The 23,741-nt window shown below is 42.0% G+C and overlaps 1 protein-coding gene across 1 annotated transcript; it reads right to left on the bottom strand.

The window, feature by feature from the left end:
• Positions 1-87: 87 nt before the first annotated feature.
• Positions 88-23,741, bottom strand: LOC130842424 (doublesex- and mab-3-related transcription factor 1-like). Its single transcript, XM_057719081.1, has 6 exons — positions 23,659-23,741; positions 3,855-4,073; positions 3,614-3,771; positions 2,827-2,963; positions 1,606-1,753; positions 88-626 (listed from the first exon to the last, which is right to left on the bottom strand). Exons 2-6 carry the CDS (start codon positions 4,067-4,069, stop codon positions 514-516), a joined length of 771 nt encoding a protein of 256 aa, XP_057575064.1. The 5' UTR covers positions 4,070-4,073; positions 23,659-23,741; the 3' UTR covers positions 88-513.

Here is a 23,741-nt window from a genome sequence, read left to right as displayed (position 1 = left end):
CTTTGAAAAGTGAATTGAACAAGTCTGCTAGAGTCAGGATAGTCTAGGTTATACTGTGGTAACAAACAAACAACTCCTATATCTCAGTGCCTTACAACAAGGGTTTATTATTTGCTCACACACACAAACCTAGACACAAAATGAAAACATCCTCAGACTTTCACATGCATGGATAAGTACATGAGCATGCTGATATGTTCATGAATCAAATAAATCTCTGGCAGATGAACATATGAACTCACCCAGAACCCTATTTAGAGATTGATCAGCTTAGATTGTACAATCTTGTTTTCATAAGAGACACTAAAAGGCCCTGGGATCCAAGAGAGTAAAGGATGGAGGTACAAGAATATCCACCCTCAGTCAAGGAATTGCCCCGTATAATAAAACGGGTCTGAAAGCTTATAAAAGCCCCTAAAGGCTTAAAAAAATGACATTAAGAATTTTGGACATTAAGCATTTTGCAAATGCATAAGTAGGCAGTATTTTAGTGACTTCTCCCCCTCTGGGCTCCTAGCTCAAAAGGGAGATGCACCCCAGGTGTCCAATAGGCAGAGAAATGGAGCTGGTTGGCCTGGGTCGAAGAGCGGGGCTAGGAGGCTGAGATCCTTTATCTCCAGCAGGAGCTGTAGACACAAAGGAAGGGGTCAGGGCCAGGTCACATCCGCTTCCCCTCCTGGCCGCCCCCTTCTTTTTCATTCCACCCAATCAAGGCTTTGTCACCTGGACTATATTGCACAGAACGTTTCCTTGCTGATTTGCCCACCTCAAGTCTTGCCTCCTCCAATCCCTCCATCACAGCCACCACATTTCTTTTTGTTAAACCCAGGGTCTTTGAATATGCTCCTCCCTAGTTCAGACATTCTCTGGCACCTCATCACCCACAGTTGCTGGTCTAACCTCCTAAGCCTGGCATGCCAGACTTCCATGACTGGTAGCCTCTCCACCCTTATGCCCTCTGTTCCAGCAGTTCCTCCAGGGTTGCTGCTTCACTCACACTCCATACCGAATGCACCATTTCGGTCTGGTAGTGCCCCGCCTTCCCTCTCAGCCTCCCCAGGTATCTATCTCTCCTCCGGTCCTTCCTCTCCAGGCTCATCATTGAGATTCAGCCACAAAACACGACCTGTGAAGGCATCCATGCTCTACCTTGAGACTGGAAGCTCCCTGAAGGAAGGAACCAGACCTCCTTCCAGACTAGGCTCTTATCACCTATGAACGTCCTCCCCAGGTCACAGCAGACTGCACGGGTCTGGATAGAAAGCCCTGGGCTGGGAGCCAGGAGACCTGGTTCTTCTACTTGATATGCTGTATGCCCTAGGGTAAGTCCCTGCCACTCTTAGGGACTCGGTTTCCTTATTTCTTGACATCAGGGCACTGGACATTTGCTGTTGAGCACAACACTCGATAAACTGATGATTCACTGAACAACCATCTACTGCCACTTCAAGAGTCAGACTGAGGAGCTTGGCTGCCTGGACCCAAAGAGGTTCAACCCCCAACCCCCTCCAACTCTGACTTCCCGGTTAGGCCCTGCTTACCACAACAACCTCCCATTTCCCAGCTATCCCCAACCCCATGTTCTCCTTTCAAAGACCAGGCTACCTGGTGCAACACAGGGCTGGAGCAAGGAGATGGAGCCAGAAGGAGCCTGAGAAGATTCTCTCAGAGTCAGCAGAGCCTCGGCTGCTTCCAGTTTTCGCTGCCACTCTGAGGAGGCAGAAACCGAGCCCTGGCTGGAAACTTTGGGAGCCTGCAAAGCAAAGGATGTGAGAGAGTGGGAGCTGGGAACCCACACCTCCCCCGTGCCCCTTCAGTCCTCAGCCACCCTGAGACCTTCTGCTCTTCTCCTTCACTAAGCTTGGCCCCTGCCAGGGTTCCGGAACCCACAATTTCCCCAGAATCCATGGCTGCAGTAGAAGGGGGTTAAGTGTAGCACAGGGCTGGAGGATCAGAGTTGAGCGTCTAGGAACAAGAAAAGGAGAGGCCAGGGGATTTAGCCCTCTGGCAGGCATATACTACCAGTAGAGAGAGTGGGGCAGGATTTTGCAGTATCTGCATGTGGGAGTCTGAATACCTGCTGGCCATTAGCCGTTGTGACTTGGACAAGTCCCTCCCCCTGCTTGGCCTGTCTTCTCTTCTATATCTTTTTTTCTATATCTTTCCTGAGGCACTAATTCCTCCCAGCTTTTTCGAAACTCCCAGGGCAACAGTAAAGACTATGGGAAATCAGAGGTGTCTGTGTTTGAATCTGCAAGGCACCTGGAGAGACAGGACTACTGTCCCTGTCCAGGGACTGGTTCTTGCCTCCATATTCCCCAATCCCCAAGGGACTTGAAGGGCCACCTTGGCTCATCTCTAGGAAGCTTTCTCTGGCGGCTATGAGACTCTCGCCCGGGCGAGATGGTGGTCCTCACCATCATGGCCCCCTTCTGAGCAGGAGCTTCTATCCCATCCATTTGTTTCATGTGGCATAACAGCCTCCAGTTGTCAAAGGCCTGCTGTGTGGCAGGCCTTGCACTAGTCCTCTTGTCAATGCTACAGGTGTAGAATATTGTCCCCTCTCAGTACACTGATAGGAAATAGAGGCTCAGAGATGTAAAGTCACTTGTCCAAAGTCTCACAAACTGGAAATGGCAAAGCTGGAAAAGCCCTGTCATTGCCCCGTAGTCTGAGATGCCACCTCCTCCTCCTCTCCTCCTCCTCCTCCACTTGCACCGCACTGCCTCCACCTCCTCCTTCTAGCTCCCATGGCCTTAACCAGAAGGTTGGGCACTCAGTAATACAATATACAACTAGCTCCATGGTCCTTCTCACTCTACTCACCTGCTGGGCAGGGCAGGGGGTCTGTGTGACTCCCTGGAAAGAGAAATTGTTAGTTGCTTCTTCAAGGGTGCTGGAGTCCAGGACAGAGACAAAGATTCCAAGACCTGACCGATCAGCAGAGCTTCTTGGGAGCTTGCCTGCAGGAGCAGAGAGCACAGGTTGGAGTCAGGAACCAAGCTGGCCATGGAAAGGAGATGTGGGCATGTTTGAGGACAAGGATAGGAGCCCAGAATATCAGAGCTGAGAAGACCTCGAAGACCAGCTAGTCTTTCACTTCATTTGGGGACTGGGGACTATGAGACCTAGAGAGAAGTATTTCTTTCCCCAGGGTCATATGGCAAGTCGCCTCAGGGTTAGAGATGGTACCCAGGTCTTCAGGACACAAGAAGGGCTGAAGTGGGAGCTTCCCACACTGGTCCCAGACTCTTCCCCAGGGGTTGCGCAGGGGTGGGCCTCAAGCTGGGGCATGATGTTCTCCTTCCCAACTGTGAGAGACTGAGGACAGCTTAGGTGAGCCTTTCCTCCTGACCCCGCCCCACTCTACCTCACCCCCAATCTGAGGTCTCATCTCACTGTGGACCTTTTTGACCCCCCCCCCCCAGATCTCTCCTTCCCACCAACACTTGGTAGATAATATTGATGACGTTTCACATTTGGGGAAGCTAAGGCCCAGGGAGTAACTTGCCCAAAGCCACATTGAAATTGGGTGGTAGAACTGGTGACAGAACTACGCATGCTCCCTGTTACACCCAAAACTGAGACTCCCTCCCTGGCCAGAGATACTCACTGAGGACTCCTGCTTGAATGGCCAACTTCTTGACATGGCTTTGAGCTTTGGGAGAGGTGGTCCCACTCCTTATCAGTCCTTGAGTCAGGTGCCTCTTTAGGTGTGACCCCTGCTCTGTCTTCGAGACACTCTCAGCAGGCAAGACCCTGTAGTGTTCCCTAAAGTGGGGGGATTGCAGGTCTAAAGTCAGTCACCTTTAGAGGAGGCCCACTCCCCTCCCCTTGTCAGACACCATACTCACGAGAAGAGGGCACACTTGTGACACTCGCAGGCCTGCAAGAGGCAGAAGTGCTCCTGGTCCTTGATTTGGTCAGTGATGCCATGGTTGTGGCAGCGAGCACAATGACGTATAGCTCTTCTGGGGCCAAATTCAATCCCCCACGGGGCTCCGGTCTCAAGTCCAGTGGTGGAGTCGGGGAGGCAGCAGGGCACAGCAGGCATTTCATTGGGATCCATGGTTCTAGGGCAAGGAGCGGAGGCTGGGGTTGGCCACATGACCCCCTACCCCCAACGTACTTCCTCAACCCTTGGAAAACCCCATCTGAGGCGGCTGGATTCTTCTCCATCCAGTTCGCTGCTGAAATGAGATTGCACCCTCCCTTCTTGCTCATGTAGCCTCCTTCCCAGGAAGCTCTACTCATGCATAGGCAGGTTCCAAGAAACTCTGGGCATGGGGCCTGTATACTTTGAATCCAATAATTAGTGCCCCCTGCTTACCTTCACTCCACATAGACCCCCTTTTCAGGCATACACATGCACTCTCGTGCCCCCTTCAACAATTACTACGTCTCTTTCTCACGTATCATCTTGTACTCTGCTATGCCCAACTATTATTCCTGGTATCCACTTCCACAGTTGTCTTCCTAACCTCCTGCATTCATTCACTCCCTACTTGTGATCCTATGCCCTGCCCCCCCATTCAATTCTATTATTAGTCTCACGTATGCCCTACATTCAGTTTTCCTCTCACCTTCCATTCCTACTTTTTTTCTTGCACCCCATAGAAATCTTAATTATTCTCTTGCTCCCTCTTTAAACTGGCACCTCAAGAAATCATATCATTCTGCTGGATCTCAAGCCCCTCTTTCAATAATTATTTTCATTCATCCTCTCAGTTATTTATCAAGTAGATGTTTGTTGAGCCCCCCTATTGAATGCCAGGCCCTGATCTAGTCAACGGCAAACTCCTCACTGCACTAATTGTTCTCTTGCACCAACACGCCCTCTCTGCTTTCATGCAAACCTATGCATTCCCTCCACAGCCTCCCAACAATCTTCCATGCTCCTCTCCAAGCTACAACAATTACGCTTGAGCACACCTTCCCCTCCTCCCACACCCAGAGTGCTCCACCTCCTTTCAGGCTGCCCAACCATTCCCTGAATCAAAGGGAGGGGCATAAGCCCTACCCCAGGGGCCAGAGGCCAGGGGTCAGGAGGTCTGAGCAAGGGGTCTTTCCACAGGACTTTAGCCCGGGAGGGGGGGCTGTGGGGGGTGTGGAGTGGGAGGTGGGGGTGGGGAGGGGTGGGACATGAGGTACCCCGCTGAGGTGGAGGAGAGGAGAAGGGGTAGGGGACCCAGAGCAGGAAGGAGGGAGGAAAGAAGAGGTGTGGAGAAGGAGGGAGGAAAGAAGAGGTGTGGAGAATGAGGGTCTTATTCCTGATGCCAGTCTGCGGTTACCCCAGCATGCAACATGTCAGAATCAATCTGCCGGGACAGGAGGCCTGAGGGAAGACCCAGCTCTCGCTCCCTTCCCGCCCTTCCTTCAAAGACCAATGGGCTTCCGGCTCTGCCTTTCACCGCCCACTGCTACGGCCAGCGGCCAATGAGCTTCAAGTTTGTCCAAAGGTCACCGACCAAAGTCCCGCCCCATTCGCCACCTCCCTCGCACGTCTCCTCATGCTCTCATGCTGGCTTTACTGGGCCGGCCGTTTAACCCCAGAACTGAAGTGGAGCTTCGTGCTCCTTCCAAACCTTGTTTCTCGAACTATGCTCTCTTTGGATGTGAAATACCGTATACGCATGCATTTTAAACACACGTCCTTGATATTCTGTAATTTACTTCTAGAAAATTCAGCATGTGTTTTTAAGATCGCCCCATATTCCTATGTCAGGGATTCTCAGGCAGGGGTTCTCAATTCACAATCAGATTTTGCAGCCCCAGGGAACATTTGGCAGTGTCTGGAGTCATTTTGGTCTTTATTCGTGTGTCTCTGTTTCTGAGTTGCCTGTTCCGTTCCACAGATAATTTTTATCTCTTGGTAAGACATCTTGATCTCTGGTAGGGCAAGTCTTCACACCTTATTCATCATCTCCAGGCATATCTTCACTATTCTTCGCCCTTTGCCCTTCCTAAGCTCTATAAATGTTAGAATCAGCATGTCATGTTTCCTGAAAACTCATTTGAGGTAGATTTGGATTGCATTTTCATCGAATCTGTGGATCAATTGAGGGAGAATTGACTTTCTTTATGATATCCAGCCTTCATAGTCACCAACGTGGGATGGCTCTCTATTTTTGTGGGTCTTCTTTAACATTGGAATCTTTCAGTTTAGTATTTAGCTTTATCTTTTGTACGTTCAGATCTTGTACATCTTTTATTGTATTTATCCCAAGATACTCTAGAATGTTGTTGCTCTGGTGCTGGATATCTGCTTAAAATGACAATTTCTATCTGTATCTAACTTATAGAAATCCATTTGGCTCTTTAAAAAATATATTGATCTTAAAGTCAGCCACCATGCTAAACTCTGTGATATGTAGTCATGTCTCTATAGGTGGGCCGCAGCTTTCTGTGAATCTGTGAATAACAGAAGTAAGATAATCAACTTACAGGTTTCTTACTGGCTGCCTAGGACATCCACTACAAGGTCAAATAGAGACGGCAAAATTGGGCATCTTTGGGTTGTTCCCAATATTAAACAGAATGCTGCCAACATTTCCATAATAACATAGGCTTGCTTGTGTTTCATTATTTGCTTTAATTCTCTTTCCTTGTTTCTTTGTTTCTTTCTTTCTCTTCCTTCCTTCCTTTCTTTCCTTCTTTCTTTCTTTCTTTTTCTTTCTTCTTTTTCTTTTTCTCCTTCCTTCCTTCTTTCTTTCCTCCTTCTCTCTTTTGTTTCTTCTTTCTTCCCTTCTCACTCTCTCTTTTTTCTTTCTTTCTTTCCCTTTATCCGATTAAGGAACATGCCTTATATTTCTAGTTTTGTAAGTTTGTCTTAAAAATCATGAGTAGATATTGGGTTTTACTTTTCTGGCCTCTATCAAAATGATCAAGACTCTATTCATTTAATCTGTTAATATAGTGAGGGTTGTTTATAAGATTTCTTTTTCAAAATCTTTAGTGAAGTATATCTTACAATCAAGAAGAGAACAAAAATCGTGTGTGCATCTTAGTAAGTTTTCAAAGACTAAACATACACATTCAGTTGGCACCTGGAGCAAGCAGCAGAATATACTAGTAAATAACACACAAACCTTTCTCATGCCCCCTTCCATCTATAGTTTTTCTAATGTTAAACTAGATTTGCTCTCCTAGGATAGATGTAACTTAGTTATGGTGTATCATCTTTTGTGTACACTGGTGGGTTCAGTTTGCCAAAGTTTTGCTTAGGATTTTTTGCATCTTCTGTTCATGAGCAAGATTGACTTGATGTTTCTCTCCTCATAGCATCTCTGCTGGTTCCGGGGTCAAGGTTTTCTAGTCTCATAGACTAAGTTGGACAAAAGTCCCTCTTTGCTATCCTCTGGAAGTGTTCATATAAGATTAGGATTTTCTGCCTTGAAACGTTTTATTAAAACCTGACCACTGAACAGCTAGGATGCCTGTTTTATTTCCTTTAAAAAATTGTACTGTGGATAATTTCAAACATATACAGGTAGAGTTTGTATACAAACTTACAGTCTCCAAGTTCATGACAGTAGGGTGGTAGTCCTGGAACATGACCTTGTATCAGAATCACCCAGAGGGTGTGCTAAAGCACAGATTGCTGCGCTCCATATCTGTAGTCTCAGATTAAAAATTCTGGGGTGGGACCCAAAGTTTGCTTTTCTGACAAGTTCCCTGGTGATGCAGATGCTGCTGGAGGGGAACCACACTTTGAGAACCATTGTACAAGAGAGAAGAGTGAGGGAAACTCCATCACCCAACTGCAACCATCAACAACTCACAGCCAATCTCAATTCACATATATCTCCTCCCCTACCCCTCTCCCAGATTAGTTTCAAGAAAACATCAGAAATCATCTTATTTTATTGGGAAATATTTCAACGCATAACTCTAAAATATGAGCAATTCATTTTCCTCAACTTTTTATTTTGAAAACTCACGAGGTTGAAGAGTGACCATTCTTTTACTTAGATTCCTATTATCCCATTGCTTTCTCTCTCTTTTTTCTTCTTTTTTGCTTAACCACTTAACAGTTCCAAACACTTCATCAAATGACTTCAGAATGTATCTCCTAAGAACTAGGATATTCTCCTGTCTAACCACAGCACTATTATCAAGTTGAAGGAATTTAACAATGACACGATAATGTTATCTAAGTCCATATACAGTCCATATTCAAATTTCCCCAATTGTCCCAATAATATCCTTTTGAGTTCAATCAAGTACATACATTGCATGCAATTGTCATGTCTCTTTAGTGTCCCGTGGTCACGAAGAGTCCCTCAACTTAAATCTTCCATGACAATGACATTTTCCAAGAGCCTAGGCCTGTTTGCTTGTAAAGTGCCCACAATGTGTGTTTGCCTGATATTTTCCTCTTGTTTAGATTTATGTCTTTAGATTTAATATTCTTTGCAAGAATATTAAACAGGTGGTGAGCCTCACATCTGGAGGCTCCTAAGGTCAGTTTGTCTAGCTGTCAGCGCTGCAGTTGGCATTACTTAGTTTGATCACTTATTTAAGGTGTTGTTGTACAGGTCATTCCATTGTAAAGGTACCTTTGTCCCTCTGTGACTTATAAGCAGTCTGTGGCGTAATATTTTGATACCATGTGGGTATGCTGTTGTCCAAAAACATTCTCACCTCTTGGCCTTTGTTTTCATTCAGAGTTCTGGGTCTGGTTTGATTATTACTTTGGTGGTTGAAAACATGGTGATTCTCTATTTCTATCATTCCTTTCTATTTTTATTAGGCGGCATTTTGCTGTAAAGATGGGCATCCCAGCCTCCCAGCCCCCTCCCTTATTGTTGTTGCTGCTGTCACTGTGTTTGCAGCAACAAAAAAGGTGAAAAGCTGTTTATTTGTTGTGTTCAAAGAAATATGAAGAAAACAAAGTGAACAATATTAAGAGAAGTGTAAGTAAATATAAGACGAATTTGACAAGAATTTCCTCTAACAGTGCAAACAAAACGACAAAATCTGTTGCCTGAAATTGGAATTAACTGTTCAGCAACAACTAAAAACGGTTCCTAACAATTATCAAGGGAACCTGAAGTTATAAATTTGTCCAGCTAGAAAGTAGCTTGGATCTTGGGCATGCTCACACACACATGCACTCTCTCTCTCTCTCTCATACACACACAGACATTTTAAATGGAGATATAGTAAAAAATAAAAATAAATACATTATTATTACAGTTACGGAATGTATGCTAGAGAATTGTGAGACCATATACAACATTTTATGAAAAGCACAAGATCTGCAGCTAAGCCCATATAATACAGGACCTTTCCAACAATATGAAAGAGTAATTGATTCAAAACATAAAAGAAAATTTCAAATACCTTATTTTTCAAATACCTTCTCATGAGTTTAGTCATGAGACCTGAAACCTTGGCCAGTTAATACTTTATGTACATTTTTTTCTCTGAGGACTTTCCAATTTGCAAAGATATGATTGTAGCCTAAAACTCTCAACTTGTGGCGTAGATATCAGGGAATAATTTCTATTGCTTAGAAAAGAACTGAGAAAAGAATAATTACAAAAAAAAATTACCAAAAAATAGTTTCTGTATGAAGGACAGTAATCCAGCTCTTATGTTGGAAATCAAATTTCATAGCTGCTTTATATCAAGGGTCCGATTTTTCTCTTATTTTTCTTTCCAATACATACATATGGAGCACATAGGTACTTAGGTTTCTAATGTAGACTATATCATGAATATAGTCATTGAAGTCATTCAGTAAATGCAGTGAATCATTGTAGGTTTATTTTGTCAGTCTCGCTAGAGGTTTGTAAATTTTATTATCTTTTCAAAGAACCAGATTTTTGTTTCTTCGATTTTCTCTATCGTTTCTCCGTTTTCAATGTCATTGATTACTGGACTTATCTTTAGTATTCCCTTCCTTCTGTTTGTTTTGGATTTATTTAGCTCTTTTTCTTCTAGTTTCCTGAGGTGAGAACTTAGATTATTGATTTGACACTTTTCCCTTTCCTTAATGTAAGCCCTTAACGATGCAACGCTTTAGCTTCATCCCACAAGTTTGGACATGGTTTGTAATCATTTCCATTCAGTTCAGTTCATTTCTTGATGTGCTGGAAAACTTTTTCTATAGCCCACGGGTTGAGTGGCCTCCTTACCACTGAGTGGTGGTGAAAGCCCTGAAATCATCCCAGCAAGGGTGGGGAGGGTTGCCATCTTACTACCTAGTGGATGTAATGTAATTCCAGAATCTCCACGTGATTGATTTCCACTGACATACGGGGAGGGGGCAGGGTGGTCCCTGTTTCCACCAGTACAACATGGAATTCCAGGTTCCCCACTAGAACTTTGGTGGCTTGAGGGGGGACCAGGCCATAATCTTCCCCACCCCCCATATCATTTGTCTGGAATAGAGCAGTTACGGTCAAAACCTTTTCTGTCTGGCTAGGCTTCCCCATTCCTGATCCTTATGTTAAAGAGAGAAGACTTTTGTTTCCACCGGGTTTCGTTGTTGTTGTTGTTGTTGTTGTTGTTGTTGTCGTCATCGTCGTCGTTGTCGTCGTCGTCGTCGTCATTGTTGTCGTCGTTGCTGTTTTGTCTGCGCCTTTTGGCATTTCTCTCAGTAGCTGGCTTCTTCAGCTCCAAGCCTGGCATGTACAACGCAGAAAGAAAACCCAGGCAACTCACCACCCTGCCCTTCCTCGGGTTCTGAGATCCTTAGTTGTTCTGCCTTCTCCTCCCCACATTGCCGTCTTATGTTTCTTTTACCTATGGCGGTTTTAAGTTGTACTGTTGCAGGATTTTACAGAGTGAAGCAAGACACCGAGGCTATATGCTGTAAGCAGCATTTATTTGTGCTGGCACAGGCCCAGCCAATTGTAACCAAAGGCTGAGCCCTGAACAAAGTGGGGCAATTTCTTTTATACTTTTTGTTAACTTTCTATACATTAGGGTTTCTTTGTCCCCCAAATAAGATAACAAGGAAGGTAGAATGTGATTTGATTGGATACTCTTCTTTCATGGCCTCTGGGCTGTTTTTTAGTTACAAGGGCTACATAGTAACAGAGGTAGGCAGGAAACATGCAAGAGGAGTTGCAGAGTAAGCAGGCACATACAGAAAACAACAGAGCCCAGCTACATTTCTCTCTGGCTGAGCCATGGCCCCTGGGTCCTAAAGCTCCTACAGTTCCCACCACAGTACTTAGTGGGAAGAATAGGGAAACGTACATCCACTCTATCTTCCCGGAAGCAGAATTGTCTATATGAATTCAATTATAAATTCTGATTTTTAGCGCACGTCTGAATTTAAAATTAAAATTCGATTTGAATCCAACTTAATGGCATTTTAAATGAAAATTATAATTAAATATAGCATTTGTGTTTACTATATCTATCCTTGATTAAAAATTATAATTGCAAGAAACAAGCAATTTTATCTGATAATTCATTTGAAAATATGCCAAAACAAACAAACAAACAAAAACAAACATATGGCTTGAAAACATAGAAAATAACATTCAGAACATTCCCAGGTAAATCAGGAATAATTAAAACTATTTCATCATAGGTAAAACCCAAATTTTGGGTTGGAATGATAGATTCATGGGGAAAGTTTTCAGTCCCTAATTTTGGATGTCTTTCCAAATTTCTAAGGTATATCCACTTTGTTGAGTTAATATTCAGAAATATATACTTCATCTTCAAAATAAAAATGATTATTCCTGTAAAAGTTGCTAACGTGACAATCAGGAAATCCAGTAAATGTGGCAAATTGGTCATTTGGTAAACTCTCTAATTTTAGGAGAGACGCAAATTTTGTTGTCACCCAGCATCACAAAGCTTAACAGGGAAAATTCTGAACAAAGGGGCTCTCTCCTGGCCACTGTTCATCTGTGAAAATGCATGGAGGGAGGAGCTCATTGTTGGCCAAGTGAGACAAATGGATTCTGAACCTCTTAATGTGGGTCACGCTTACAGATTTTGTGTGTCTATGGCATTTTGAAGGTTGATCAATAGTAATTAGAACTAATATGGGGGGGCATTAGCTATTTGCTATTTAGGGTAGATAAGGCACTAAATGCTTTACAAACATTGTCACATTTAATCCCTACAACCCCCTTATTATTATCCTCAGTTTGGCCAGTTGGGAATCTGAGGCTGAGAAAGACTAAGTACTTTGCCCAAAGTCACACAGCTAAGAAGTGGTAGAGCCAAGTTTTGAATTAAAAATTGCCTCTCTTGTATATTATATCGTCATTTGGGGGCTCTTGGCAACTTTCCAGACATATTTATCAAAGGCACCAGAATACCTTGAGAAATCAAGCCCCGAACAAACTGGCTGTGAATAAATTAGCAGGCATCTCCTGCAGTTCAAAGGGTTTTACAGACACACATGCTGCATGTAAACTCGAGTTTTAGGCTGCCATTGAAGATCTTTGATCAATGACCAAGTGGTATTCGTCGGATATACAATACATATTGATTCAAAAGGAGAAGGATGGAGCTATAGTTCCACACCATAGTGTGCAGAGTGATCTCTTGGATCCCTCCTACTTTTTACCCAGAATTCTATCAATAAGCAAAAGGGTTGTGAGCTGCATCGATATAAAAAGGAGTCATTTCAGTGGAAAATACTGACTTGGTGCTATGGAATTATGAAAACCAAGATTGGTTGTTCAAATGAATCTCTGTTTCTAACTCTTCATATGGGAGATAGTTGCACCCACCCCCTCCCCGATCTGCACTCTTACTCCCTTGAAGCTCTCAGCTTTCTGAAGTGGCCAGAGGTGAAATTAGTTGTGACCAGAGGTATTAGTCAGGCTTGCTGCCAAATATCCAGGTGAAAACCCGGTTATATTTAAGATATGGTGGCCAAAAATACTCCCCATTGAATTGAGTTAGGATATAATTTGGTGACCAGACACAGGCTTGGCAATCACTATGCTTCAAAAGTTCCAGTTAAATTGAATCTATTTGAGAGTGACAACTTTGAGATCAAAGAGGGTGTCATACATCTTTGCTTAGAGCTCCTGTTGTGGTCTCTTTCACGTGGTTGATGACCCAAAAGGTTATTCCTTGAGAGACATGTAAGTACAAGCACAGTTTGCTGCACAGCAACAAACACCCTGACAGACAAGCACAGGGAGAGATTGTACAGGAAGTCAGCCAAAATGGCAGGAGAAGGACCTCTGAAAATACTCTCCTCCCTTAAAGCGATGAGAAAACTGGCAAAATTGTTCAGAATCAATGTTCTCAGAACTCTAGAAATTCACCAACAGTATGCAACAAACTCAGGTATGTTTATTCTAGAAAAACAGCTGAATCTCAGTAGGAAGAGTGAGATAGGTGGCATTTCAACTAGTTCTATTCTCATGCCCCTCTATCCAACTCTGGTAGCTTTGAATACTAACAGCCTGCAATCACAGTGAAAACCAGCAGCCTGGCAGCCACCAGAGGGAGCGGAAATGGGATGGGCCTCCTGCAAAGCATCATTCCCAGAGAACTGCCATTATTTGACCTGTCTGGTAGTTCCCTGGAAGACCCCACTTGGGTGGCTGTCTCTGACTCAGAGCTCACCCAGTTTGAAATTCCTTTTCCCTGAGGGCATTTGTCAAAAAAAACATTTAGAGGCATGGGCTTCCCTGGTGGCACAATGGTTAAGAATCTGCCTGCCAATGCAGGGGACACGGGTTTGATCCCTGGCCCAGGAAGATCCCGCATGCCATGGAGCAACTAAGCCCATGCACCACAACTACTGAGCCTGTCATCTAGAGCCCGCGAGCCACAACTATTGAGCCTGCATGCCACAAACTACTGAAGCCTGTGCACCTAGAGCCCATGCTCCACAACAAGAGATGCCCGCACACCACAATGAGGAGTAGCCCCTGCTCACTGCAACCAGAGAAAGCCTGTGTGCAGCAGCGAAGACCCAATGCAGCCAATAAATAAATAAATAAAACTTAAAAAAGAAAAACATTTAGAGGTGCAAACTGGATCCAACAATACATTAAAGGGATCGTACACCATGATGAAGTGGGATTTATCCCAGGGATGCAAGGATTTTTCAATATCCACAAATCAATCATTGTGACACACCACATTAACAAGTTGAAGAGTAAAAACCATACAGTCATCTAAATAGATGCAGAAAAAGCTTTTGATAAAATTCAAAACCCGCTTATGATCAAAAGTCTTCCGAAAGTGGGCATGTGGGGAACATACCTCAACACAATAAAGGCCATTTATGACAAACCCACAACTAACATCATACTCAATGTTGAAAAGCTGAAAGCCTTCCCTCTAAGATCAGGGACAAGACAAGGATGCCCACTCTCACCACTTTTATTCAGCATAGTTTTAGAAGTCCTAGTCACAGCAATCATAAAAGGAAAAGAAATAAAAAGGAATTCAAATTGGAAAGGAATAAATAAAACTGCCAATGTTTGCAGATGACTTGATACTATACATAGAAAACCCTAAAGATACCACCAGAAAACTATTAGAGCTCCTCAATGAATTCAGTAAATTTGCAAGATGCAAAATTAATATACAGAAATCTGTTGCATTTCTGTATACTAACAATGAACTATCAGAAAGAGAAATTAAGGAAACATTCCCATTTACCATCACATCAAAAAGAATAAAATACGTAGGAATAAGCCTACCTAAGGAGGCAAAAGACCTGTACTCCAAAAACTATAAGACGCTGATGAAAGAAATTGAAGACAACACAAACAGTTGGAAAGATACACCGTGTTCTTGGACTGGAAGGATCAATATTGTTAAAATGACCATACTACCCAAGGCAATCTACAGATTCAATGCAATCCCTATCAAAATACCAATGGCATTTCTCACAGAAATAGGACGAAAAAATTTTAAATTTGTAAGAAAACACAAAAGACCCCAAATAGCCAAAGCAATCTTGAGGAAAAACAAATTTAGAGGCAAGTAGTTAACATTGCAGCTTCCTCAGGCAGTGGGCAACGCCTGGGGCAAACAATAGGTGAATCAAGGCCTTATAAGGAAAACCTGGGTAATGAGATGTCCATAGGAACTTTGAAAAGCTATGACATATCCCTAGGAAACTTGGAGGCCTGGTACCTTTCCAGGATGATGGAAGGCTCTGGAAAGATTCAGAAACAAGGAGAAATGAAGGCTAAAACAGAATTGACAGGTAGCAGGCAGAGTGTTGAAGGCATACCCAACATACACACAGACCTCCACGGCAAAGACTGGGAAATTTAACAGTTACAGGCATTTGAAGACATTTCTGTGCAATCATTAGGTAACCAACAAGCTAACCAAGCAGTGAATTTGGTAACCACACACAACAGAGGATACAGAAGAAGTCCAGAAAAGCCACTAAACAAACAAATGACAGCAAGAATACCCACAACAAACAGCAAAAACAAAACCTGCAAAGGAGGCAGAATCTGAATTCCAGACTTGCCACATTCTATCATTGAAAATATCCAGCTTTCCACCAAAACTTATTGGACATGCAGAGAAACAGGAAAGTATGGGAGATACACAGGGATGCCCATACGTTGGACTTACTAGAAAGAGACTTTAAATCAGCTATTGTAAACATGTTCAAACATCTAATGGAAGCCATGTCTTATGAATTAAAGGTAAGCATGAGAACAATGGCTCATGAAATAGAGAATATCATCAAAGAGATAGAAATCGTTTTAAAAAATACCGAGTAGAAATTCCGGAGCTCAAAAATATATTAACTGCAACGAAAAATTCACTAAAGAGGCTCAACAGAAATTAGAAGTGGTATGATAAAAAAAAAATCATCAAACACGAAAGTTAGAGCCAATTGAGATTGCGCACTCTGAGGAAAAGAATGAAAAAGGAATGAAGAAAAGTGAACAGAGCCTCAGAGGCCTCGTAGGGCATGATTAAGCACACCATCTTATGCATAACGAGAGTTCCTGGAGGAGAGAGGAGGAGAAAAGGGGGCAGAAAGAATATGGGGAAAATGTGGCCCCAAACTCAAACAAAAAGCTCTGAAACTCCATGGAGGATAAACTCAAGGAGATCTGTACTTAGAACCAGCTTAGTCGAGCTGCTGACAGTCAAAGACAGTGAGAGAATATTGAAAGCAAGGAGACAAGCAGCTCATCACATGCAAGGAATTAACAGCTGACTTCTCGTCAGAAACTGTGGGGAACAGAAGATAGTGGGAAGTGACATTCAAAGTGCTGAAAGAAAAAAACCCCGTCAACCAAGAATTCTCTATCCAGCAAAACTCTCTCTTCAAAAATGAAGGCAAAATAAAGCCATTCTCAGACAAAGAGAAACTGAGTGGATATATTGCTAGCAGACCTGCCCTGCAAGAACTACTAAGGGAAAGTCCCCCAAAGACACGAGAGAGTGACTTGAACCCACCTGAAGAAATAAAGAGCATCACTAAAGGCAACTTTATGTGTAAAAGACAGCATCAGTGTACTGTTGTTTGTAACTCTTTTCTACCTTTATCTGATTTAGAAGAGAAGTGCATAAAGCAATAATTATAAAACAATCTGGATGGGCTAAAAAGGCATAAAGATGCAATTTGGGGGACAATAATAGTACAAAGGAGCTGGTGGGTCCAGAGGTATACAGGACCAAAGTTCTTGTATAATATTGAAATTAAGCTGGTATTATTCTGAGTTAGGTTCTGTGAAGACCGTAATTGTCATCTGTGAGGCCACCACTAAGAAAATAATTCAAAAACAATAAGAGGATGGAAATGGTATGTCAGAAGATATCTGCTTAACACAAAATGGCACCTCGATGGTAAGAGAGAGGAACATAAAGACATGAGGGGAAAAAAATAAAAATGCCTGACATAAATCCTACCACATCAGTAATCACATCAAGTGTAACTAGAATGAACACTAAAAGGTAAAGCAGATATTGGCAGAATGTCATACAGATAGAAAGCAGAATGGTCATTGCCAGGGGCTGGGGGGAGAGGGGAGGAATGGAGAGTTAGTGTTTAATGGGAACAGAGTTTCATTTAGGGAAAATGAAAATGGAAAATTCATCTGGAGATGAATATGGTGATCATTACACAACAGTGTGAACATACTTAATGACATAGAACTCTATGCCTAAAAATGGTTAAATGTTAAATTTTATGTTATGTTTTATTTTATTTTTTTCTTTATAAAAGGGAAAAAAATGGAGAGACATCCCCTGCCCATTGATTGGGAAACTTAATATTGTTAATACGGCAATACACCCCAAACTGATCTACAGATTGAATGCAATCTCCAACAAAATCTCAGCTGACTTCTTTGAAGACATAAATAAGCTGATCCCAAAATTCACATGGAAATTCAAGCGTCCAAGAATAGCCAAAGCAATCTTGAAAAAGAATATTAAAGTTGGAGGGCTCACACTTTCCAATTTCAAATCTTACCACAAAGCTCCAGCAATCAAGACAGTGTGGGTTTGGCATAAAGGTAGTTATATAGAGTAATGGAATGGAAAGGAATATATATGAAATCAACAAACTTTCACATTTATAGTCAATTGATTTTTCAAATAGGATGGCAAGATAATTCTATGGGTTAAGGAAGGGTGTTTTCAACAAATGATGCTGGGACAACTGGATATCCACATGCAAAATAATGAAATTGGACCTGACCCTTACTTCACTCCATATACAAAAATTAATTCAAAATGGATTATAGACCTAAATATAAACATGAATAATACAGAACTCTTAGAAGAAAGCATAGCAGTAAATCTTCACGACGTTGGATTAGGGAACGGCCTCTTAGATATAACGCCAAAAGCCCAAGGAACAAAAGGAAGACTGACTTATTGGACTTGGTCACATTTTAAACTTAATTTGATGCAAATAATACCATCAAAAAAATGAGAAGAGAACCTACAGAATGGGAGAATGTGTTTGAAAATCATGTAACTTACAAGGGACTTGTATCTGGATGCTGGAAATTAGTTTTAAAAACCAATAACAAAATTATCTATACCATTTTTCTAGATTCCACATATATGCATTAACATATGATATTTGCTTTTCTCTTCCTGACTTACTTCACTCCGTATGACACTCTCCAGGTCCATCCATGTCTCTACAAATGACCCAATTTTGTTCCGTTTTACTGCTCAGTAACATTCCATTGTATATATGTACCACATCTTCTTTATCCATTCGTCTGTCGATGGGCGTTTACGTTGCTTCCATGTCCTGCTTTGTACGTTGTAAATAGTGCTGCAATGAACATTGGGGTGCATGTGTCTTTTTGAATTATGGTTTTCTCAGAGTATATGCCCAGTAGTGAGATTGTTGGGTCATATGGTAGTTTTATTTTTAGGTTTTTAAGGAACCTCCATACTGTTTTCCGTGGTGGCTGTATCAAGTTACATTCCCACCAACAGTGTAGGAGGGTTCCCTTTTCTTCACAGCCTCTCCAGCATTTATTGTTTGTAGATTTTTTGATAATGGCCATTCTGACCCGTGTGAGGTGATGCCTCGCTGTAGTTTTGACTTGCATTTCTCTAATAATTAGTGATGTTGAGCATCTTTTCATGTGTTTGTTGGCCATCTGTATGTCTTCTTTGGAGAAATGTCTATTTAGGTCTCCCACCCATTTTTTGATTCGATTGGTTGTTTTTGGATATTGAGCTGCACGAGCTGCTTGTATATTTTGGAGATTAATCCTTTGTCACTTACTTCATTTGCAACTATTTTCTCCTATGCTGAGGGTTGTCTTTTCATCTCGTTTATGGTTTCCTTTGCTGTGCAAAAGCTTTTAAGTTTCATTAGGTCCCATTTGTTTATTTTTGTTTTTATTTTTCATTACTCTGGGAGGTGGGTCAAAGAAGATCTTGCTGCGATTTATGTCAAGGAGTGTTCTGCCTATGTTTCCCTCTAAGAGTTGTATAGTGTCTGGCCTTACATTTAGCTCTTTAATCCATTTTGGGTTTCTTTTTGTGTATGGTGTTAGGGAGTGTTCTAATTTCATTCTTTTACATGTAGCTGTCCACTTTTCCCAGCACCACTTATTGAAGAGACTGTCTTTTCTCCATTGCATATTCTTGCCTCCTTTGGTATAGATTAAGTGACCACAGGTGCGTGATTTATCTTTGGGCTTTAAATGTATGGATACCTTGGGGGAAGGGGGTGGGTGGGAGGAACTGGGAGATGGGGATTGACACATGTACACTATTGATACTATGTATAGCATAGGCAAGTAATGAGAACATACTGTGTAGCACAGGGAACTCTACTTAATGCACTGTGGTGACCTAAATGGGAAGGAAATCCAAAAAAAAAAAAAAAAAAAGAGGGGATATATGTATATATGTATATTTGATTCCTTTTGCTGTACAGTAGAAACTACCACAACATTGTAAAGCAACTATACTCCAATAAAAATTAATTTTAAAAGAACAATAATAAAATATATAACCTCATTGAGAAATGGACAAAAGATGTGTTTCTCCCCAGAAGATATAGACATGGCCAATCAGATCATGAAAAGTGGCTCAACAGAAGTTAAAAGTCTGTAGGGAAATTCAAATAAAAACCACAGCGAAATACAACTTCATACCCACCTAGATGGCTATTATTTTATAAGGGGGGAGGAAGGGAGGGAGGGAGTCGGGGAGGAAGGAAGAAAGAAAATCAGAAAACAAAAGTGTTGACAAAAAATGTGGAAAACGGGAACCTTGGGCATTACCGGTAGGGCTGTAAACTGGTGCAGCTGCTGTGGAAGACCATATGGTGGTTCCCCAGAAAACTGGGTTTGGGATTACCATATGATTCAGCAACTACACTTCTAAGAATTGCAAACAGGGACTCCATCAGATAAGGTGAAAAAACCCAGGTGTCCATCAGCAATGAAAGAATAAACAAATATGGTATATATGTACAACGCAACATTATTGAGGCTTGAAAAGAAACGAAATTCTGATATATGCCACATGGATGAACGTTGGAGACGTTGTGCTAAATGAAATAAGCCAGGTACGAAATGACAATTGTCTTACGACTTCACTTGTATGAGGTACGTAGAGTAGTCAGATTCATAGAGACAGAAAGTAGAACGGTGATTGCCAGGGTCTGGTGGGAGAGAGGCATGGAGAATTATTATTATTTTTTTAAATTTATTTTTAATTTGTTTTCCGGCTGCGTTGGGTCTTAGTTGCAGCACTCGGGATCTTCGTTGAGACATGCAGGATTTTTCGCTGCGGCACATGGGCTCTTCCCATGTGGCGTGTGCGCTGCTCTCTAGTTGTGGCGTGCAGGTTTTCTCTTCTCTAGTTGTGGCACACGGGCTCCAGGGTGCATGGACTCTCTAGTTGAGGCGTGCGGGCTCAGTAGTTGCGGCTCGCGGGCTTAGTTGCCCCGCGGCATGTGGGATCTTAGTTCCTCTACCAGGGATCGAACCCGCATCCCCTGCATTGCAGGATGGATTCTTTACCACCAGACCACCAGGGAAGTCCCGGCATGGAGAATTATTGTTCAACAGGTACAGGGTTTCAGGCTGGGGTGATGAAAAAGTTCTGGGTGTGGATGGTGGGGACAATTGCACATCCATGTGAATGTACTTAATGCCATTGCATTTTATACTTAGCGTGGTTAAAGTGGTAAATTTTATGTATGTTAATATATCTTACCACAATAAAAATATAGAAAGCAAGAAAGACTCAGTCTCATGGAAAATTACTTTTCCCTGCCAGGAAATTTCTCATGTATCAAAGGCAAAATTTTCATTAGGAGTATAGTTAGGGCTTTGCCAATGATAGTGTATGCATCTATAATCTTTAAAATTGAATTTGTATTTCAAAATTTTCCCATAAAGAAAACTTCAGTTCTAGATGGCTACACTGATGAACAGGAACACACATTTAAAAGAAAAAGTAGTAACAGTCCTACAGAAATTTTTTCCAGAAAATACAGGAGGAGCTCTTGCCAATTCATTTTATGAGGGCAGCATTACTTTCGTACAAAAAATAGAAAAAGACACTACAAGGGGGGAAAAGCACCACAGACCAATATCCCTGATGAATATACATGTAAAACTCCCTAATGAAACTCTGGAAATATGAACCCAGTGATATATAAAAAATGCAATCCATGACCAAGCAGATTTATCCTAGGAATGCAAGGTCATTTTAACATTAAAAAGTGCATCGATGTATTTTGTCATATTAAGGGAATGAAAGAAAGAGTGATTATCACAATATGTCACAGAAGAGTCATTTGATAATATAAAACATCCATTCATGATAAAGAAAAAAAAAAACCTGATAAGTTAAGAACAGAAGGGAACATACTTAACCTGATAAAGTGCTTCTGCCAAAAACCTGCTGTTGGCATCACACTTAATGGTGAAAGACTGAATGCTTCTCCCAAAAGATTAGGAATATGGCAGAATGTCCACTGTCACCATGTCTAGTCAATACTATACTTGAGGCCCTGGTTGATGAGATAAGGCAAGAAAAAGAAATAAAAGGCACACAGATAGAATAGGAGGAAGTAAAAAAAATGGTCTTCAGTTTCAAAAGGCATGACAATCTGCATAGGAAATATTTAGTAGCCTACAAAAAACAAAAAATCATCTCCCAGATCTGATAAGCAATTTAACAAGGCTACAGGACAGAAAGTCAATATAAAAAAGTCCTTTCTATTTCAATATACTAGGAACAAATAATTGGAGACAAAAAAAAATTTAATGTCACTTACGATAGCACTAAAATAAATGCAATAGCGATTAAGTTTAATGTAATATGTGCAAGACTTGTGTGCAGAAAACTATAAAACACTGCTGAGAGAAGTTAAAGAAGACCCAGATAAATGGACATATACTACATTTATGGATCAGAAGACTCCAAAAGGTTTAAGATGTCAAGTCTCTAGTAATTCATCTATAGATTTGCCATAATCATAATTAAAATGAAAAGCTATTTCTAAAACTCATATGGAAATGCAAAGGACATAGGATAGCCAAAGCCATTTGGGAAAGAACAAAGATGGAGGACTTACACCACCAAATTCCCTGGCTTAATATAAAGGCATAGTAGTCATGACAGTGTGGTATTACCATAAAAATAGAGGTATGGATCAATGGATAAAATAGAAAGCCCAGAAATAGATGTACACAAAAATATGGTCAGTTGATTTGTGACAAAGGTGCTAAGATAATTAAATTAACTGATAATTAACTTAATAGAGCTGGAGAAAGTGGATCTCCATATGGAAACCAAAACAAATGTTAATACCTCACACTATTTGCAAAATACCCTCAAAATAAATAATAGAGCTATGTGTAAATTATAAAACTGAAAACCTACAAGAAAATATGGGAGAAAACTTTTGTGTTGTGAGGTTAGGAAAAGATATCTTATGTAGGCAGTCATTCAAAAACTATGAATCATAAAGGAAAAATAATCAATGGACCATTGTCAAAGTTAAAACCCAAAAACTTTTGCTTCTCAAAATCCAGGGTTCAGTATCTCTGTGTGGCACCACTTTTTACTCCTATACTGGAACCTCATGACTGACCTTGACTTCTCCTTAACCCCAGAAGAGAAATCTGGGTCTACTTATTTTCAGTTGCAGAAACGTACTTCATTGTCTTGGGCGTCTGCTTGCAAAGCTCTCCCCTTTCTCTATTTCCTGGCCAACTTGTTTCCTCTCTCATTTCAGGCATGCCTTCTCTGGGAAATCGCCAAGACTCTTTTCCAACTCTCAAGGTTGGGTGGCTGCCCCTCCTCCGTCCTCCCATAGCCGTATAAACTTCCTTCATCTCTCTCTATTGTAATCATCCTTCTTCATCTTCGTCTTCGTCTTCGTCTTCGTCTTCGTCTTCTCCTTCTCCTTCTCCTTCCTCTCCCTCTCCCTCTCCCTCTCCCTCTCCCTCTCCCTCTCCCTCTCCCTCTCCCTCTCTCTCTCCTTCTCCTTCTCCTTCTCCTTCTCTGTCTTCTCTCCCATGAAATGACTTGAAGCAGCAACAGAAGCCCATCCATTTCCGTAACCTCAGGCCACAGCTCGTGATAGACTCCTGGAGACAATCAGTCCTGTATCCTCACATGTATACAAGAGATGCCTTCCTAAGCAACACTATTATTTCAAAAACCAAGTAAAGGCTCTTAGGTCACCTACTTCCTCTTTTCCTTCCAGGTATTGTTTGCAGAGAGCTCCCTTGAAGTCAGTGGAGCAGAACCTCATAGTTCTGGGTGATAAACAGGGGGCATAACTAACCAAGAAACTTGGTTTCTCTTGAAACCCAAGTGTCAAAGATGGAATCTCATATAACAGGGCTAGGTAACAAGGAGCTCTCACCTCAGTTGTTCTGATTTCAAATTTCAACTCAGCCCAGCCCAGGCCCTCCCCCTCTGTCCCTCACATTTTCCAAGCCCTCCAGGCCCCAAACCACCTGTCCACTACCCATCAGATGCTGACAGTCTCACAGACATGGCATTTCACATAACCCCCTGAGAGGAAAACCTCTACTGTTGATTTGGACTGTGGATGCCATCACCCAGCTCACCCTCCCTGCTTTGATAACCCATTTGGACCCATACACCTCCCCAGGGCTTTAAGGTACACAATCCTATGAATCTAAATGTGGGGAGGGTCCACACGAACACCCGTGTCCATGGCATCCCCACCAAATGACAACTCACCATCTGCCTGTACACCTCTGCTTTTTTCTTCAGCAAGCAGAAATCTGGCTTGCGCCTGCTGGGAGGTCCAGAGGAAAGAAGAAAAAGAGAGACAGAGA

This window comes from Hippopotamus amphibius, chromosome X, assembly GCF_030028045.1.
Source record: "Hippopotamus amphibius kiboko isolate mHipAmp2 chromosome X, mHipAmp2.hap2, whole genome shotgun sequence".
NCBI classification, from domain to species: domain Eukaryota; kingdom Metazoa; phylum Chordata; class Mammalia; order Artiodactyla; family Hippopotamidae; genus Hippopotamus; species Hippopotamus amphibius.
This window is presented reverse-complemented; position numbering and strand designations above follow the sequence as displayed.